The sequence below is a fragment of the Bufo gargarizans genome, chromosome 6, assembly GCF_014858855.1.
Source record: "Bufo gargarizans isolate SCDJY-AF-19 chromosome 6, ASM1485885v1, whole genome shotgun sequence".
NCBI lineage: Eukaryota > Metazoa > Chordata > Amphibia > Anura > Bufonidae > Bufo > Bufo gargarizans.
In genome coordinates, this window is record NC_058085.1 from 316,274,049 (window position 1) to 316,290,129 (window position 16,081).

The 16,081-nt window shown below is 48.0% G+C and overlaps 1 protein-coding gene across 1 annotated transcript in view; it reads right to left on the minus strand.

Moving 5' to 3' along the window:
- DNA2 (DNA replication helicase/nuclease 2) overlaps positions 1-16,081 on the minus strand; it is a 105,204-nt gene that overhangs the window by 55,901 nt on the left and 33,222 nt on the right. The window contains exons 6-9 of the mRNA XM_044298652.1: positions 15,242-15,452; positions 13,787-13,904; positions 12,361-12,526; positions 2,436-2,630 (exon numbers count right to left, since the gene is read on the minus strand). Coding sequence (XP_044154587.1) covers positions 2,436-2,630; positions 12,361-12,526; positions 13,787-13,904; positions 15,242-15,452 — 690 coding nt within the window. The remainder of the gene's footprint in view (positions 1-2,435; positions 2,631-12,360; positions 12,527-13,786; positions 13,905-15,241; positions 15,453-16,081) is intronic.

A 16,081-nucleotide genomic window follows, 5' to 3' on the forward strand; every position in this document is an offset into this window, starting at 1 on the left:
CCAGCGCAGTGAATAATAATGAGCTGGGAGGCGCTAGGAATCGACAGTTGAGGGGCGCCTGGGCACAAAGGTATGAGAAAAAACGCCCCTTGGGCATAAAGAAATGTGATTGACAGATGAATATAAAGTTGTTTTTACATGGTTGACAATGCGGACAGAGGGTACTCTTATATCATTGGAATACACTTTAATAGATCTATGACTGCATAGGAATAACTAAATATGTTTATAGGGCCTGTCAGTGTCCCTTTAAGTAATTCCTCCATTTTTTCTGAGGAAAAAAAAAAATAAAGTATTTCTTATAGTCTTCCACTACTTCACCCTATGACAATTGATCTTCTTCAAAATAGTGTCTAGTAACAGACCCCTTATCGTCCATGTCCTCTGCGTCAGAGGAGAATGGAACGGATAACCTTGTTTTTTTGGCAGGAGGCGTGGGCTGAGCAGGTGTAAGGGAGGCCAGTGAGGATTTAATTTCATCTTGAATCATGGACTTTACTTCCATCAGGATAGATGATTGTGCTTTCAAAAGATCACTAATGCAGGACTTGCATATTTTGGCACACTTAATATATTTGGGTTTAATTTTTCCTTCTTTAGATCCCTGAGGAAAGAAGAGCAACCAGGTATCAGCCCCATACACATACTGATGGAGCAGCCGAAGGTAGATCTGCGCAGTCCATGCGGGTCCCGGGCGCTTCAGGAGCTGACACGTTTGCTGGGGTCAGAGGAGATGATGTTCACCGAATTGCCACGCTTCTTTTCCCTGGTGCGGCGTCTGACGTCATTAGGCTGCATCTAGCGTGGGGACGCGTCTCTCCATGTGACTCCAAGCATCGCCCCCTCCTGACCTCGCCGGGAAACCAAGCGGTGAGACGGGCTACGCCCCCGGCGCCCTGATGTGGCAGGTGATGTGAGAAAACAGGCCCCTCAACACAGGGACGAGAATCACGCTGATCTCCTCTACCTAGCTTTAGCATAAGCTGCGGGAGGGCTGAGGAGAAGATTGGTAAGCCAACGTAATTTAACGCTAAATAAGATGAGGAAAAAAAAAATGAAAGTCTCTTCACCTACCCCCAGGGAGGTCTCTCTGTGCACTGCTCCTGTAGGGACAGGAAAGCACTGAAGGGTGAGAGTGGGTGGGGGCTTTTAAACTCTGTGTATTCCTGCCCCTACAGAGGTCAAGGGGTCAATCTAATCCATAGTCATGGTGGATGAAATGGAAATTAGCTCTTTAGAGGTGCCACCTGGTGGATGACAGCCAAGCCACTCATCTCCTTCAGGGTGATTGTCATTACTGTACAGCAGAGAATACTTGCTTAGGTGGGTGAGAGGCCTTTGCCAGGGATCTGGGGGTAATATTTCTCGCTACAGAGCGTGCCTAGTCGACATAGGGAGTCTCAAAGGGGTTGTCTCACTTCAGCAAATGGCATTTATCATGTAGACAAAGTTAATACAAGAAACTTACTAATGTATTGTTATCGCCCATATTGCCTCCTTTGCTGGCTTGATTATTTTTTCCCATCACATTATACACTGCTCGCTTCCATGGTTACAAACACCCTGTAATCCAGCAGCACGACCACTGCTCCTGGATTGCAGGGTGGTCGTAACCTCTGGATATGAGCAGTGTAAAATGTGATGGAAAAATGAATCCAGCCAGCAAAGGAGGCAACATAGACAATCACAATACATTAGTAAGTGCTTTGTATTAACTTTCTCTACATAATAAATGCTAGTTGCTGAAGTGACACAACCCCTTTATATGCCATTCAATGCTCCTCTGGGAAATAGGTATGTAAATTAGCTCTCTTGCCAAAAGAAAAAAATAAAGCTGTGTCTCTGGTGCCACCTATTAGAAGGCAGCCATCCTACATGTCAATGTTTAACCTTAAAAGCCGCTTTCCAACAGGCGGCACCAGAGACCTTGGTTTCTTTAAAGAGGTTTTCAGAGACCATGAACCCCTTTTGAAATGTGCGGGCAGGAAGCAGGCATTAACAAGAAAAAACAAAAACAGCTCCTTTCTCCTCTGCTTCTGGTCCCTGCTGCATCAGAACTGTGATTTGCTGTCTACAAACATGCTACCACTGCTGGCCAATCCGTGGTCTCAGTGGTGACTGGACCGAAAGTGGAGGAGAGGGGAGCTTGGCACTGGAATCTGAGCGCCGATGACAAGTGAATCGCCTGCACATAAGAAAACGTGTTTACGGTCTCAAAGAACCCTTTTAAATGACCGCAAAATAACAATGCGATATGAGCACAAGAATAAAGAGCGAACAAACAAAACACTTGATTCCAGGAAAAATAGCAAGGTTTAAATTCTTCCGGCTCACACTTGTAAGGTTCATTTACAAAAGTTTCAGAACTTAGTACAGAAAACATCTGAAAAATGAACAACCAAAAAAAAATAAAAAAATCCCAAAACATCCATTACCTTTCTTCAGATGATAGCATCCAGATGTTTTTTCGGCCCATTTTTGAATCTTTTGATATTGTTTCTAAAGAGCACATGAGATACCAGAGACTGAAGTACTGCAGATGAGAGGCTTTCAGATGTGCAGTCTCACTCTCAATAACTGGAAGCATGTCATTAGGAATGTAGAAACTACCACTCTGCTGCTCCACAGACCTAGAGAAAGAAAAGCAAGAGCTTGCAAGTCACAGGCACATCCCTTTATAAAAAATATAAAAAGGTTGGCATTTCTATAGTATAGAGCATCAGTCCTCCGGTGTCCTTATCTTCTAGCAATGCTATAGTATTGCATTGGAAGAAAGGCAGTTCCTACACCACAACCTACTACGATAATGTACGAATGGTATGGACTTAGGAGCTGTGTCCACATCATACGTATTGAGGTTGTCTGCTGGACTATAGATAACCTGCTGTAACAGCAAGACGAGTGATCCAGCTGTATAACCCTTTAGATGTCACAGTCAATAGCAACCACAATACTAAGTGGTTGTGCAGCAATGGGACACGATTGGACTGTCAAGACATCTAGGCGTCTCACAAAGCTCCCATGAGCAGCAATGTATTTTAGCCTGTTAATCCTTGCCTAAAGGCAGGATCTAAGAGGCTTCCTGACAGTTTAACAGTTTCTCACTGTATTTCACACTGACCCATGGGAATAAGTTATTTAGGCGCCTGGTGAATGTCACAATATCTAAAAATCTGCTCACTATCGTTCCATAATTTCTATTTATCAGTTTGTTTGTTAGAGGTTGACCAGGTTCAGGTGGAAAATGGAGAACCCTCAGGATCAGCTTGAAATAAAGAACAGATAAGTACTTGCCTAAAAAGAAAAAAAGAACCCACATTGCTGCTTCAGTCCCACCCCCCCTTTTTCCAGTCTTAAAATCATTGGTGGTTAGTGCGCCCTCCCTCCCCCTTCCCAGTATTAAAATCATTGGTGGCAGACGCTACTGAAGTCCTGTCTGCCATGGTCAGTTACTCAGCAGCATTATACTTACATGCGCTGTGGCCACCCGGCGCTCCTTTTTGTAACTTACAGGTCTGTGCGGCGCATTGCTATATTAACATGATTTTAATACCGGGGAGCGGGGAGTTTGGGGGCGCACTGCCCACCAATGATTTTAATACTGGGAGGGGGGGGGGGAGGGAGAGTTTGCACTGCCCACCAATGATTTTAATACCGGGGTGGGGGGCCTAATGCAAACATTGTAGAAACATTCCCGGCACCCGACCTCTGACAGGGAGCTGTGATCACATTAAGGCCTCGTTCACACCAGGCAGTGGGCGTAGGAGTAGTGGTCTGTTGAAGTGATTGGCGCCATTACCATGCCCAACGGCTGCAATGCGATCAGCTGCACAGGATCGCAAAGCATATTATGCCTGAGGTCCAGTACAGCAGCATTTTGGCCAGACCTCAGGCATAATTGTGCCTTGCGATCCTGTGCATCCAATCGCCTGCGGCTGTGGCTACGGTGCCATTCACTTCAATGGATCGTCACGCCCCCTCCTGCCCCACAACATAGAGAGCCGGCCGCAATGTAGTGCATTTTGGACAGAATCATCTGGTGTGAATGAGGCCTAAACTTAGAGTCATTTCACACCACAAAGACTAGAACGCAAGCCACCAGGGTGGATAAAAATCTATGATTTTTTTTTTTTTAATCGAAAAAATAGGATTATTTTTATTTAAATCTGATTTTTTAATATAAAATGCTTTTTGAGGAAAATATATTACCATCCAAAGGTTATTTCATTATGAAATAAAGATTACTTTTTTTTATTATGAAGAATAAGGCTGTATATGTTAATTTTTTTGTTAAATTCCATTAATCCATTCACAATGTCATGCTCTTCCAGAGGTTTTTGTAAGATTACTGGGTAGTTTCTCTGCCTACAAGATACCGTATTTTTCGCCGTATAAGACGCACTTTTTCCCCCCCAAAAGTGGGGGGGAAATAGCAGTGCGTCTTATACGGCGAATGTAGCCGATTTTGCTTAGTTTTCAATGATACACCCGCCGCGATGCCGTGCGGCGGGTATATCAGCTGTGAGGGAGGAGGGGCTGGGGGCCGGCGTCTGCATTTATAATGACAGCGGGGCCCGTGCAGTGACTGTATTCTACTACACGGGCCCCGCTTACTGTACAATCATATCCCTAATACCGTAGTTAATTGTTGTGTGCACTGCATGTAAAAGCATAATGAGCGATGATGAGCGCTATTACTTACAATTAGAAGCGCTTGCCGTTCGGAGCAGGGAGGAGGGAGGAGGCAGGAGGCAGGCCGGGAGGACGGGCGCTGGCAGTGTGAGTCATACGTCACGCGCCTGCGCCGCCTGCTTCATGAATGAAGCAGGCGGCGTGGGCGCATGACGGATGACTCACACTGCCAGCGCCCGTCCTCCCGGCCTGCCTCCTGCCTCCTCCCTGCTCCGAACGGCAAGCGCTTCTAATTGTAAGTAATAGCGCTCATCATCGCTCATTATGCTTTTACATGCAGTGCACACAACAATTAACTACGGTATTAGGGATATGATTGTACAGTAAGCGGGGCCCGTGTAGTAGAATACAGTCACTGCACGGGCCCCGCTGTCATTATAAATGCAGATGCGACCCCCACCCCCATTATAAAAGCAAATGCGACCCCCACACTTATGGAGGGGATCTGTGGATGACACATAGCATAAGATGCTATATATGTGTCATCCACAGATCCCCACCATAACTGTCATACACAGATCCTCATAACAGCGCCATCCAGAGAGGATCCCCTATAAGTGTCACCCACAGATCCCCCATAACAGTGCGTCATCCACAGATCCCCATAACAGTGCATCACCCACAGACCACAATTAGTTCAAAAACGAGATTTTTGTATAACTTACCAGTAAAATCTCTTTCTCGCTCTTCCTTGGGGGACACAGGAACTCTTGGGTATAGCTTATCTCCATAGGAGGCGTGACACTAAGTAAAAGACTGTTAAGCCCCTCCTCCAGCAGCTATACCCTCAGCCTGGAGAGAGAGACTTCCAGTTATGTGCCCAAGTAGTGCAAGACAAAGGCAAGGAGTAACCAAAACCAATACCAACAAGCCAGAAAAAAAAAAAACACCCGAAGGCCAACAAAAAAACAATGGGCGGGCGCTGTGTCCCCCAAGGAAGAGCGAGAAAGAGATTTTACTGGTAAGTTATACAAAAATCTCGTTTTCTCGCCCAATTCCTTGGGGGACACAGGAACTCTTGGGACGTTCAAAAGCAGTCCACAAACAGGGAGGGACCACAATCAAACGCGAACCAGGCACCGTAAACATCAAGGCACCGCCGCCTGCAAGACCAAGCGGCCCAAAGCAGCATCCGCCGAGGCATAAGTGTTCACCCTGTAAAACTTGGTGAACGTGTGCAAAGAAGACCAGGTGGCCGCCTTGCACAGCTGCTCAGCCGAGGCACGATTACGCTGAGCCCAGGAAGCCCCGACCGCTCTGGTAGAATGAGCGGTAACACCAAGGGGCGGATCCCTGCCCCGAGCACGGTAAGCCTCAATGATAGCCATCTTGAGAAAGCGGGCAACAACCACCTTAGACGCCGCCAGTCCCCTGCGCGGACCCTCCGGAACCACAAACAGAGAATCCGTACGCCGAAAGGGTCTGGTCACATCCAGGTAGATCCTGAGAGCCCGAACAACATCCAGACGGTGAAGCTCCCGCTCCCGGGGATGCGACGGGGCCGGACACAGAGAAGGAAGGACAATATCCTCATTCAGGTGAAAGGCGGACACCACCTTCGGAAGAAATTCCGGAACAGGACGGAGAACCACCTTGTCCTGGTGAAAAACCAAGAAGGGCTCCACGCAAGAAAGAGCCGCCAACTCAGACACACGCCGAAGGGACGTGATAGCGACGAGAAAGAAAACCTTGCAAGACAACAAGCGAGGGGAAACCTTGCGCAGAGGCTCGAAAGGGGAAGATTGGAGAGCCGCCAACACAATGTTGAGATCCCAAGCAGGAACAGGAGGGCGATAGGGGGGAGCACAGTGAGCAACCCCCTGAAGAAAGGTCTTAACCGGACCGAGCGGAGCCAGCGGACGCTGAAAAAGGACCGAAAGAGCCGAAATCTGACCCTTCAGGGTACTGAGACCCAAGCCCAGAGCCAGACCAGACTGCAAAAAGGATAAAACCGTAGGAAGGGAAAACCTCAGAGGGGGAGTCCCCAAGGCCTCACAGAAAACCAAATAGGCCCGCCAGGTACGATAATAAATCCTGGCCGAGGCCGGTTTTCGTGCACGAATCATGGTACGGACCACGTCAGCCGAAAACCCCCGCCGCGTCAGGACCGCGGTTTCAATAGCCACGCCGTCAAACGTAGCGACCCTAAATGCTGGTGGAAGATCGGCCCCTGAGAGAGGAGGTCCTCTCTGAGAGGCAGAGGCAAGGGAGCGTCTGCCAGAAGCAACATAAGGTCGGCGTACCACGGACGACGCGGCCAGTCCGGGGCGATCAGGATAGCTGGCGTGCCCTCCGCCGCAATCTTCCGAAGGACCCGCGGAAGAAGAGGCAGGGGCGGAAACACGTAGAGGAGCGAAAACTCCGTCCAGGGGAGGACGAGCGCGTCCGCGCCGTAAGCGTCCGGATCTTTGGCCCTGGCCACGTAGATGGGAAGTTTGTAGTTGAATCTGGAGGCCATGAGATCCACGTCCGGACGACCCCAACGGAGACAAAGAGACTCGAAGACGTCGGGGTGCAGAGACCACTCCCCCGGGTCGATCGTCGTCCGACTGAGGAAATCCGCCGCCCAATTGTCCACCCCCGGAATGTATACGGCCGAAAGGGCCGGAACATGAACCTCCGCCCAGCGAAGGATCAGAGACACTTCCCTCATCGCCGCCGCGCTGCGAGTGCCCCCCTGGTGATTTATGTACGCCACAGCCGTGGCATTGTCCGACTGGACTCGAACAGGGCGACCCTGCAGCAACGAAGTCCAGTGTCGGAGCGAGAAAAGAATGGCTCTCAGCTCCAGAACATTGATCGGCAGTCTGGACTCCGACGGAGACCAAGTGCCCTGGACGGACCGGGGAGGAAACACTCCCCCCCACCCCCGCAGACTGGCATCGGTGGTAATCACCAGCCAAGTCATTGGCAGGAAGGACTTCCCCTGAAGAGGGGTCCGCAGCCACCAGAGGAGAGAGGAACGAACCTGGGGGGAAAGGGGAAAATGCCGATCCAGACTCTCCTGGGACTTGTCCCAAGCGGACAGAATGGCCGTCTGAAAGGTGCGGGAGTGGTACTGCGCGTAAGGAATCGCCTCGAAGCAGGACACCATCTGACCCAGGACCCGCATGCTGAACCGGAAAGAAGGACGGCGGTGGGACAGAAGGCTCCGAACCGACCGATGGAGGAGCAGGCGCTTCTCCAACGGAAGACGAACCACCGCTGAATCGGTATCCAGCAGCATCCCCAGAAAGACCAATTGCTGGGAGGGAACCAGAGAGGATTTGGGTAGGTTGATAACCCAACCAAACTGGCGCAAGGTCTGCAGCGAGAGATCCACGCTGGCTGAAGTCAGTGACAGAGAAGGCGCCTTGATCAGGAGATCGTCCAGATATGGAAGCAGAAAAACTCCCCTGGAACGAAGTAAGGCGAGGACCGGGGCCAGGATCTTCGTGAAAACACGAGGGGCCGTCGCCAGCCCGAAGGGAAGGGCAACGAACTGGTAGTGTTCGGACCCCACTGCAAAACGCAGAAAGCACTGATGACACCGTGCGATTGGAATGTGAAGGTAGGCGTCCTGGATGTCGATGGAGGCCAGGAACTCCCCCTGTTCCAGAGAGGCCACCACCGACCTGAGCGACTCCATCCGGAACCGCTGAAGACGAAGGAAGCGGTTCAGTCGTTTCAGATCCAGAATGGGTCGCACCGAACCCTCCTTCTTGGGGACCACAAAAAGGTTCGAATAGAACCCCTTGAACCTGTCTCCCATGGGAACCGGGATGATGACCCCTTTGTCTAGAAGAATCTGAACGGCAGCAAAGAAATCGGCCGCCCCTCGGGAATCCCGGGGAACCCGAGAGCGAAAGAACCGAACTGGGGGAAGGGACGCAAGCTCGAGTTTGTATCCGGAAGACACAACCTCGAGAGCCCAGGCGTCGGAGACGTGCGCCTGCCAGAAGTCCCTGAACAGGAGGAGACGTCCCCCCACCCGGGTGGGTGGGGGCGCACCTTCAGGCGGGGGGCTGCTTGGTCGCGGGAGCGCGAGCAGGTTGAGATTTGCGCCAGGAGGGCTGGGTCCGAAAAAAGGGTTTCTTACGCCTGTCCTGGACAGGATTAGTGGACGGACCAGAAGCGGAGCGAGGAGCGGAAGCCCTACGAGAAGACCTGAAACGGGGGAACGAGGGACGACCACGAGTGGAGCTCCTAGCTTTGGATTGGGGAAGATGAGTACTCTTCCCCCCCGTGGCTTCCGAAATGATTTCATCCAAACGGGTTCCGAACAAACGAGCACCAGAGAAAGGAAGGCTAGTAAGAGACCGCTTAGACGCGGCGTCCGCCGACCAAACCTTTAACCAAAGCTCTCTCCTAGCCGACACGGCCAGAGCAGATGAACGGGCAATAAGAGCTCCTGCATCCAGGGATGCTTCGCATACAAATTTTCCAGCCTGAACTATAAGTTGAGTCAGGGCACGGAGGTCTTGAATAGGGACGTCAGATTCAAGCTCCAGATCCAGCTGAGATGCCCATTCTGAAACCGCTTTACCCGCCCAAGCGGAAGCAAAGACTGGCCGAAGTGCGGATCCGGAGGCCGAAAAGATACCCTTTGTAAGGGTCTCTACACGGCGGTCTTCAGTGGATTGTAATGAAGAACCATCTGCGACGGGAATAGCCGTGCTCTTGGACAAACGGGCCACAGGGGGGTCGACCTTGGGAGGAGACGCCCAGTTTGTGATGCAATCCGCCGGAAACGGATAACAAACATCCAACTTTTTTGGCGGGGTAAACCGTGCATCAGGACGGGCCCAGGCCTTAGAAACCACTGACGAAAAGTCAGCATGGAGGGGAAAAACCGCCGAAGCCTGTTTCTGGCGAAAGAAGGAAACACTGGTTTTCTCAGGATCAGGAGGATCATCGCGAATTTTAAAGGTATCACGGATACTGTTTATAAGGTGGCCCACAGCAGAAGCCAGCTTTGAAGGCAGCGCCGAATCCATATCCCAATCGGAATCAACCAGCTCCCCCTCAGAGGGCAAATCCTGCAAGGAGGAAGGGCCCGACTGAGAACGCACCCTTGGGGGGGATACCGAGGCATCCGAGGATGACCGGTGATCCACCCTAGGCCGCTTCTGGGATTGGCGGGCTCTAGAGGAATCGCCTGCAGAGAGAGACTCAGACGGGTCGGCCAGGACAGCGGACCCGGAGGGCCCAGCAGGGGAATCATCCGGCTGCGACAAGGGCAACGCATCTGCAAGTCGGCCCACAACGCTAGTGAGACTAACCACAGCCTGGGAGAGGGATCTAGCCCAGTCAGGGGGATCCAAGAGGCCAGGGGGTGACACAACAGATGGCGGACCCTGCGATGGGTCTTTGCAAAGCGAGCAATGCGGATCAGACTGCCCTTGAGGAAAGGGCGCCTTACATGCGGTGCAGGTATGGTACCAAGGTCCCACTGGCACTAAGGGGTCAGACATGTTGGTAGAAGCAAAGAAAAAAACCCGAGTCCAGGCCAGGGGGCTACAGTGAGGAAGGGTCAACAGTCCTACCAGGTCACAGAAGGAAGCTGCAGCAGCAGAAGAGCGGCGGTGTGCAATCAGAGCAACGGTCCGTCCTGCAGTGAGCTCCCAGAAGCACGCCGGCACGAGAGTGGGCGGGACTAAAGAGGCGCGGGAAGAAAGTCGTGCGGCCTCTGAATGAAGATCCGAAACTCCGCCCCCCGCCGAAAAAATTATCGCGCGCGCGCGCGCGATTCAAAACCCGCGCTCCACCATCACAGGACCCCCGAATGGCCCCCGCCGAGCGGAAGCAAGGTAGGAGCCCAAGGAGGAGGGCCGGGAGCCGGCGTCCTGCCATGCAACGGCACAGCGGTCGCATACCCGGCCGCCCTCAAACAAGTCTCCCCCATGAATCATTGCCGCCGCGCCGCTCCAGACAAAGCAGGGCGCCCGGCCGCCGAATCGCGCCTGCAACAAGGCCATCAGTAAAGGGGAGTCAGAGAGGAGCACCGAACCCTCCGGAGAGGGGAGAGAGGGAGGGGGGGAGGGGGAGGGGAGTGGAACGGCTGCACTAGCCACCTCACCTGCGACGTCTTCACCCTCTAGTCCATCCAGCTGGGACGCCCCTTCAGCCACTGGCACAGAGTGACAGTAGCTGGAGAGGGGCTTGCAGGTGGGCGACCCAGAGCTGGCGGGATACAGGGGAGCATGAGCTGCCCTGATCCTCCTTTTCTTCTGTGGGGGAGGCAGCAGGGCGGATAACCGGCCCTGGTGCAGCTCAACCCCGGGAAAACAGAGAAGTCTACTGCGACTCTGTTGTCCCTGTGGAAAAATCCAAGTGAAAAAAAGTAAAAATAAAAAAATTAAAAACTCTAAGTCTTCACAAGACAACTCTGCAGTGCAGAGAGTGTCTTGCCTCCTTGACACTAAGCAAAAAACTGGAAGTCTCTCTCTCCAGGCTGAGGGTATAGCTGCTGGAGGAGGGGCTTAACAGTCTTTTACTTAGTGTCACGCCTCCTATGGAGATAAGCTATACCCAAGAGTTCCTGTGTCCCCCAAGGAATTGGGCGAGAAATATTTTTTTTCTTATTTTCCTCCCCAAAAACCTAGGTGCGTCTTATACGCCGGTGCGTCTTATACGGCGAAAAATACGGTATTATCACAGATGCTTGGTTTAATTCTGGAGTTCTTAAAACTGAATTTATAACATGAAAAGAGTTGAGAAAAAGATCTTAATCCTAACTTCTACAAACCGAACCGAATACAGAATCAACCCCTTCAGTGCTAAGTTTAAAGTTCAGTGAATAGAATATAAACAATATTTTTCTGATTGTTTGCAGTGGAATAGATCTGCACAAGAAGAAAGTGAAACTAAGTGTAAGGAGGAAAAGCAGACAAGGAGTACTACAAAATGAAAGTGAAACTTTCTGAGCACAGTACTGCACAGCCACAGACAGACAAGTCTTTGGATCTTTTTGTGTGTATGACCTGAGGTTTATCACATTCTTTCCTTGGAGGAAAAAAACTATAATGGCAGCAGGGCGTAAAAGAGACCCAGTTTGGAAATATTTTAATGAAGTTCCTTTACCTATCGGTAAGGCAGGCATGCGTGCAAAATGCAAACACTGCAACAAACATGGATGTTCAAGCAAATAACATGCTGTAATGTTATTGTTTCAGTTGAATAAATCCTATTTAAATTGTTATTATTAAGGTAATGATTATTTTTCTCCTTCCTAAGTACAACAGAAAAATTGTCCAAATATGAATCTTTATGTAAAAAACTGATTTAAATCAAGCCTTACTGACTAGTGATTTAAAATCTGTTTGATTTAAATCCACCCTGCAAGCCACCCACCTCCCTGCATAAGAAAGTGTGGCGGTGCATTGAAATATGGTTTTGATTTAAAAAAAAAATTTAAAAAAAAATATATTATTGTATCGGGACAAGTAGATCCGAGTCCCCGCTTTAGTCCTTCGACAAGTACGGTATTTTGTATTTTTTTTTTCCACATGCCTGTCTGAGCTGTGCATGTCACAGATGCATTACTTACATACACTCACAATTGTACACATTTTGCATTTAAATGTATTTCGACATAACCAAGCTTATGCTAAAAAAAAAGACTATCATTTTGCAAGTCTGGTATTATGGCCTTCCAGGACATGGTCATTAAAAGAGTCCAGTCATTACCTGCTGTAAAGTGCACAATTCCGAAGTTGAGAACAAAATCTGCAAGCTTGTTTGTCAGCAATGAGTGAGGGTAGAGAGGCAAGTTTAATTTCTCTGGTTCCGTTGTCAGATTTATGTACCACATTCTTTAAATAAAATGACAACTCATTTCTTATTTTCAATAATTCTGGAAAAAAAGAAGGTTCAGTCAATAGTGTAATAATGTAATTCATACATTAAATTTGGCAAATATATGGTATGTATTTAGAGCGTACCTACAATAATTTGCATAAAAAATCCTTAGCATAAGTATTTCAGTGTGTAAACCAGTAAACCTCTATCATTTGTCATTTATCAAATTGGTGTAAAGTAGAACTGGTTTAGTTGCCCATAGCAACCAATCAGATTGCTCCTTTCATTTTCCAAAGGATCTGTCCAAAATATAAAAGGTGGAATCTGATTGGCTGCTATGGGCAACTAAGCCAGTTCTACTATACACCAGTTTGATAAATTACCCCCATAGTGCTTTATGCAATTTATTAGCTTCATTCATTTGCAGGCTGTGCACTCCATTTGATTATGGAAGATAATGTGAGGACTCTTGCAGCCCTTTACTTCCTCTCTGCTAATGTTAACTGCAGGAGCAGTCAGACATGGGTAAACATAAGGAATTATAAGCTCTTTATTAACTGGCATGTTCTCTCTACAAACAAAGTGCTGTGATTACAGCAGCCTCTGCACGATTCAGGCCACTAACAGCAGAGTGGGGAGAAAGGACAAATGTCATGTGAACACGGAAGTTATGTTACAAAGTATTTCTTAGAGGACTCAGACTTTAGAGTTCTTCAGTTTTCTATGGACCACCATAAAAATTGTAGACAGCACAGAAGATTTGCTTAACAAGGGGAAATGACCTATGAAATATAGGAAATAGCACAGAATATCACCAAAATCTATATTAGCAATAGCCATATAATCATTTTACATACACATTGGGCACAAGTTGCCCAGAAAGTGGCCAACCCCTTTAGTGTTCATAGGGACTCTCGTTGGAGATGATTTGACAGTGCAATACCCAATAAACGAGCAAACGCGATGTAATTGCAGTGCTCTCCTCCTCTGACGATTGCCGGGAAGGAACGCGTCCCTCCTGACAATTACCTAATAGGACTTTAAGATAGGTGGTCTAGACATGCACCAGATTTACCACAGTAGCTCAGGCCGGATAATGAATCTGGCACATGGCTACGCAATTTTTTCCAACTTAATATTAACTATTGGTCATCACAACAGAATTTTACACTGGAGTAGTGGGGCAAATTTGGTGCATCTTAGACCACACCCTCACGTTGTGCTAGGCGAAAATAATATCCCTAAAACTAGATGTGCCAACTTTATGACAATATCTAGATCCTTTAATAAATCTGCCACCTAGCATGTAACAAACCTCTTTTGTCCAGACGATTTGCAGGCACATTGTACATATTTCCTGTTTTCAGATATAAAAGCAAGCCGGCTTCAGGATCTTCTCTCCTTTCTTGACTTAATAAAGTATACAAAATTACCTAAAATACAAAAACAAGCAAACAATGTGAGTACCAGCAAAAAAAAGTAAAGATGCAACTCATCAAATACGGCGAATATGCGAATGGCAGGCAGATGGCTGCTCAAACTCTCTATTCCTTCCAGCAGAGTTCCTACTAGTAAAGACAGGACTAGGGAGAAGATAAAATGTGTTCTATTATGATGACACTGTGCCCAACACATTTAAATATGCACTGTTACAAGCTGTGACAACTATGCGCTGTTTGAGGAGGCCTTGGTGCTCCGGTGAGCGCTGACGCCATCTCGCAGCTTGCCCTAGACTAGTGACGTCACGTGGCCTAGGCAAACTCAGTCCCATTCCAGTGAATGGAGCTGGGAAGCAATACCAAGCACCACTGCTATACAATGTATGGCACTGTGCATGTGCTTATTGGAGCACCGCGGCATCCTGAAACAGCTCATCAGATACTGAAAATCCCTTTTTAATATAGCAATGGTAAAAGATGTCGCTGCAGACTCAAGACCTGCACCATCAGAAGATGGTGGGAACTTGTTCAGGTGTTAAAGTAAGGATATTAGTAACACATCTTCCCAGAGGTACATTAGTAATTACCATAACACCCACTGAACAGAAAAGGACATCTTTGTAACTCACCACTCTAATATAAAAGGAGTAATCCCACCTTACACTGTTTGGCACATGATCCCCTGACCACCATCCTGCTCCCTTTTGGCAGAGAATGTAGAAAGCCACCCATGGGTTCTGAAGAGGAGGGACCCACATCTACAAGACATTTTTACAAATCCTGTGGATTGCCTTAAATGTCTAATGTGAGAACACCCCCTCAAAGAGAGCCGCAAGAGTGACAGGTTATTCTTAAAATAGACTTTCACCTTTGAAACCCCCTAAACTGCAATAATCGGTGTATTTAAAATAGGATTTAAAATATTCCTATACCCAATACACCATTTTCTACTTCCTATCACTTGCATACCTCTGCTATTTGCCTACAAATGGGCCACGTGGTCCTTGCCGTTATGTAAAGATGTCTCCTAAGCTTGCACAATATAATCACGAACAGTCCTAAGGCTCATTCACCAGCATATACGGCCCACAGGGAGGGGAATGCAAGGGGTTAGAAAAAATATATATTATAGATTCATAATCAGAAGCTTTTAATGTAAAACTATTTACAAATTAATGGCATTTTGGGGGGGAAAGGGGGGTTTGGTTCAGAGGCGATATATAACTGGAAAACCCTTTCAGACATTTTGTTTCACCGAACTGTGAATAACTATACACAGTCAGACACAGCACATCTATGACAGCAGATCCTTAACTTTAATTACAACCCACCTGGCTCCTGTGTTCTATGGAGTTTGATTCTTTACCAGTCTTCAGTTCAAGCGGCATTATTTTAACAGATTTTGATTTCTGATGTATCTTCACTTTGGCAGTTACATCAATTTTTCCCTTTAGGCCAAATCTAGGTGACCAAACATTTTCCTCAATGTCCAGGAACTCAGACACCTGAACAGCTCTTGTATCTGTAATGCTTCCAGTAGATCTAATAAAAATAAGAACGCCAAGAATGTAAATCATTTTATATAGGCAGTGTTATTCATCCTGACATTCATGCATCTAGAAACCAGAAATAAGTCTAATAAAAGTCCCATAACCCAGGTAATCCACTCATCTAGCATTATGATGGTCAAATACCAAACAATTGGAATATCCAATATTAATATCTATGACTCTGCAACAAAATGTGCAAGTATGCAAGCAGACCATTAAACAAAAAAACAGCTGTTCGTGTGGGGTATCGGACCCCCACGACTTGATACTGATGACTTATCCTGAGGATAAGTCTTCAATATCCAAATACTGGAAATAAGTTTAAAGGACCCCGAGTTACAGTCTGTATTTAAGGCCAGAGCTGCATTCACAATCCTTAAGCCAAAGACTTGAGATCCTCCAGCATTCCTTGTTGGTCCAATGTCTGCACCGACCTTGCTGTCAACCTGTATTTATGCCAGCTGTAACTAGTGTTTAGAACCGCAGACAAAGTTTGTCATTTTTAAAGGATTCTTAGGTGTCAAAACAATGGAACCCCCATTAAAAGTCAATGGTGTCTGGGGGCGGAGCTAGCAGAGCATGGTGGTGGACGCTTAACCTCGAGCTCCTCACCGCATCTCC